The sequence below is a fragment of the Coenobita brevimanus genome, chromosome 8 (assembly GCF_032717465.1).
Source record: "Coenobita brevimanus isolate Jiangsu-jjx chromosome 8, ASM3271746v2, whole genome shotgun sequence".
Taxonomy (NCBI): Eukaryota; Metazoa; Arthropoda; class Malacostraca; order Decapoda; family Coenobitidae; genus Coenobita; species Coenobita brevimanus.
The window spans coordinates 4,726,511-4,729,911 of NC_136961.1; the positions used below are offsets into that span (position 1 = coordinate 4,726,511).

Below are 3,401 nucleotides of genomic sequence, written 5' to 3' on the forward strand. Positions count from 1 at the left end.
TGTTTTCTCATTTTCTTTGTGGAGCTTTATTTTTGCTGTACCATCTTTATGTATATCTTCTAAGACCTGCAAATAATTATTCACTTAAATTCCTTGTTTTCTAATGGCCCACATTACAGCAGAAATCTCAACTGAGTCAAATGCCTTTTCATAATCTATGAATGCCATACACAGGGTTTTTTTTTTTTTATAGCTCAACAGTTTTCTCAATTACCTGGTCAACAACTCGCATATGGTCTATTGCAGAGTACCCACTCTGGAACCCTGCTTGTTCTCTCGTTTGACTTGAATCTAGTGTTCTACCTATCCGGTTGGTGATAATTTTCGTGGAACGTTTGTAAACAACAGAAAGCAAGCTAACTGGTCGATAATTTTTTAGGTCTTTGGCATCTCCATTTTTGTGAATGAGAATAATGTTGGCATTTTTCCAAGCTTTAGGAACTTTCTGATTTTCCAGACATTTTCTGTAGTCAGGCTAGTTTATCAAGTGCAACGTCGCCTGCATCTTTGATCTGGTCTATAGTAAGGGTGTCATTACCACTTGCTTTGCCTCTCTTTGTGTCTCTTAGAGTTGTCCTAACTTCTTCTACTGTTACTGCAGGTACTGGTGTAACACTGTTTACCTCTTCCTGATTGACGTCTTCGGGTCTGTCCTCACTGTTGTATAGTTTAGTGTAAAATTCTTCAGTTACCTTGATATTTTCATCTGTCATTAATAACATCACCATTTGAGTTTCTTAGGCTGAACATCTGATTTTTTCCTATGCCAATCATTCTCTTGGTTGATTTCCAACTTCCATCTTTTTTTAGTCTCTTCGATTTTGGTCATGTTAAACTTTCGGATATCTTCGCACTTCTTCTTGTTGATGGTCTTACCTACTTCTGCTGCATCAATCTTGTTTCTGGCTGTCCTAATTGTCATATTCCTTCTTTTCCTCGGAAGATCCTTTGTTTCTTCCGAAGGTTTGCGAGGAGTGTTCTTGCGTACCTTTCCTGCAACACTTAGGGATGCTTCTGTTAGAATTTTAGTGAAGTTGTCATTCATGTCTTCTGTCTTCTCTATGTCTGCCAACTGTGAGTATCTATTCTGGACCTCTAAATTATACTCTTCAGACTTTTCCTTTAGTTGGCATAGGTTCTGTCTGATGTTTCTAACTAGCTTGTTTCTTTCAACCTTAAGGTTTAGTCCTATTTGACATCTCACTATTCTGTGGTCACTTCCAACGTCTTCTCTGTTTAGTACCGTTACATCCTTCACAATATCTGATCTGTTAGTAAGAATAAAGTCAATATCATTCTTAGTAATTCCACTGGGACCTTTCCACCTCCACTTCCTGTTTTCTTTCTTTTGGAAGAAGGAATTCATGATCTTTAGTTGGTTTCTTTCGGCAAATTGTACAAGAGTATCCCCTCTGTCATTTCTGTTACTTATTCCAAAGTTAGCAACTGCTGTTTCTCCTGCCTTTTTCTGTCCTACTTTGGCGTTGAAGTTACCAGTCACAAAAGTAAATTGAGTCTTTTTCCCTTTCATTGCATTTTCTACGTCTTCAAAAAACTTTTCAACTTTTTCATCATCAGGTGTTGATGCTGGAGCATATACTTGGACTACATGATACCGTTTATTAACCTTAAGAATTATTCCTGCGACTCTCTCGTTGATACTGAAAAATTCATCCACATTTCCAGCTAGTCGTTTATTTAATAAAAATCCAATTCCACATTCTATTCTTTCTTCTGTACCTTCATAACACAGCACGTGGCCATCAACCAACTTAATGAATGCCTCGCCTGCTCTTCTAACTTCGCTCAGACCTAAGGTATCCCATTTCTCATCTCTCAATTCTTCCAAAATGACAGCCTCTATGGAATTCATCACTAATTTGCCTTTTTGTTCTTCCTGTATTGTAAGCAACCATAAACTGTGATCCATTTTGCTTACCGTACGTGAATGACATGTCTACATGCACTAGCATGCCTGATGGGACTCCTTGCTGAACGACTCCCCCTCACCCTCGTCCCTTTGAAAACCAGGTGACTGATGGCTGGCGTAATTTTTGCCCCCAGCCCCCTCTCATAATGGCCCAACCCATTCCACTGTCATTAATCTTTGGTAGGATTATTCTTCGTTGTTCTTCATATTATTTAATGATTTTTGTATTTGGTAGATCCTATGACGATTGAAAGGGAATCCGGTAAAATTTAGGGAGATATTAGGAAATAAGATGGGACAAAATCACGCCATTCACAGCCTGGCCTATAAAGTAGATGTGCAGTTTCTTCTTGTGCATTCAGAGAAAACATGGAAACTGCATACCCAACCCTGTGATGTGCATGCCGGTTTGAAAGAACTACAAAATAATATTACTGCATCATAAAGGAAGCTAGTATCCGGATGTAAAAGCCACAGAATCGCAATGGTGGCATAATTATTTGAATGGGTGATATTATCTCAGGATATACTCAGTGAGTCATAGTAGTAGTAGTAGTAGTAGTAGTAGTGGTAGTTAGTGGATGGAAACCCATTCTAAAACTTAATATCAAAGAGATATCTGTCCCCCTTACCCTATTTTGTATCTTTTAAACGTTTTGAAGGGGAACTGACCCCTGAAATATAATGGGGGGGGGATTTCTATAGTGGAAGTCATTATCAAAGAACCGGACGAACTAACCAGAAAAGCTTCGTTGAAATCCATGTGCTCACACTGCTCTATTTTTGATCATTTTTAATTATGGAATGGATGCTGACCTCCCAAGAGTCTGTGGTGAGGGTCACGCTTTCCAAATATCACCACACTATGAATGAAAGTCCATTGTACGTTCATTCACTTCTTTGAATTTTTTCATATGGTGAGGGAAACTGACCCCCCTAACAGTCATGGTTGAAGTATTATATGTGGTGGAGACTTCTGGAGTAAACAGAGGAATTCACTTCGGAAGCTGCATTCAAATCCATTCAATAGTTTCAGAAGAGTTTTCTCTCTCTCTCTCTCTCTCTCTCTCTCTCTCTCTCTCTCACGCACACGCACAGACACACACACACACACACACACACACACACACACACACACACACACACACACACACACACACAGGCTGAATCTCACGGAATAGTATTGGGCAAGTTGCCGAAAATTATATCACCCTGCTTTTCTGGACTGACAAGGGGAGAGGATGATGTTCTTCACGCAGTTAACGTAGCATAATACCTTAGCCTGTCTGGGGGATGAGGAAGATACAACATTGCCAAGTCTTTTCTCGAGGCACTCGATCCAACGACGCCAACATGACTGGATGACTATGTATACCAGGGGAAAAAATTATGCATCCTAGCAGGCCTGCTGGTGTATCTTGACCTGTCATTAACGTCAGCAAAATGGACCACAGATTATGACTGCAGGAAA

The 3,401-nt window shown here is 39.7% G+C and overlaps 1 protein-coding gene across 1 annotated transcript; it reads right to left on the bottom strand.

The window, feature by feature from the left end:
* Positions 1–721: 721 nt before the first annotated feature.
* LOC145406233 (protein CFDP2-like) lies at positions 722–1,873 on the bottom strand. Its single transcript, XM_080277438.1, has one exon. It carries the CDS (start codon positions 1,871–1,873, stop codon positions 722–724), a length of 1,152 nt encoding a protein of 383 aa, XP_080133564.1.
* Between the last annotated feature and the right edge of the window lie 1,528 nt (positions 1,874–3,401).

Bases quoted from the DNA above. Each gene is read 5' to 3' on its own strand.
- LOC145406233 (XM_080277438.1), bottom strand. From the start codon at position 1,873: ATGAATTCCATAGAGGCTGTCATTTTGGAAGAATTGAGAGATGAGAAA.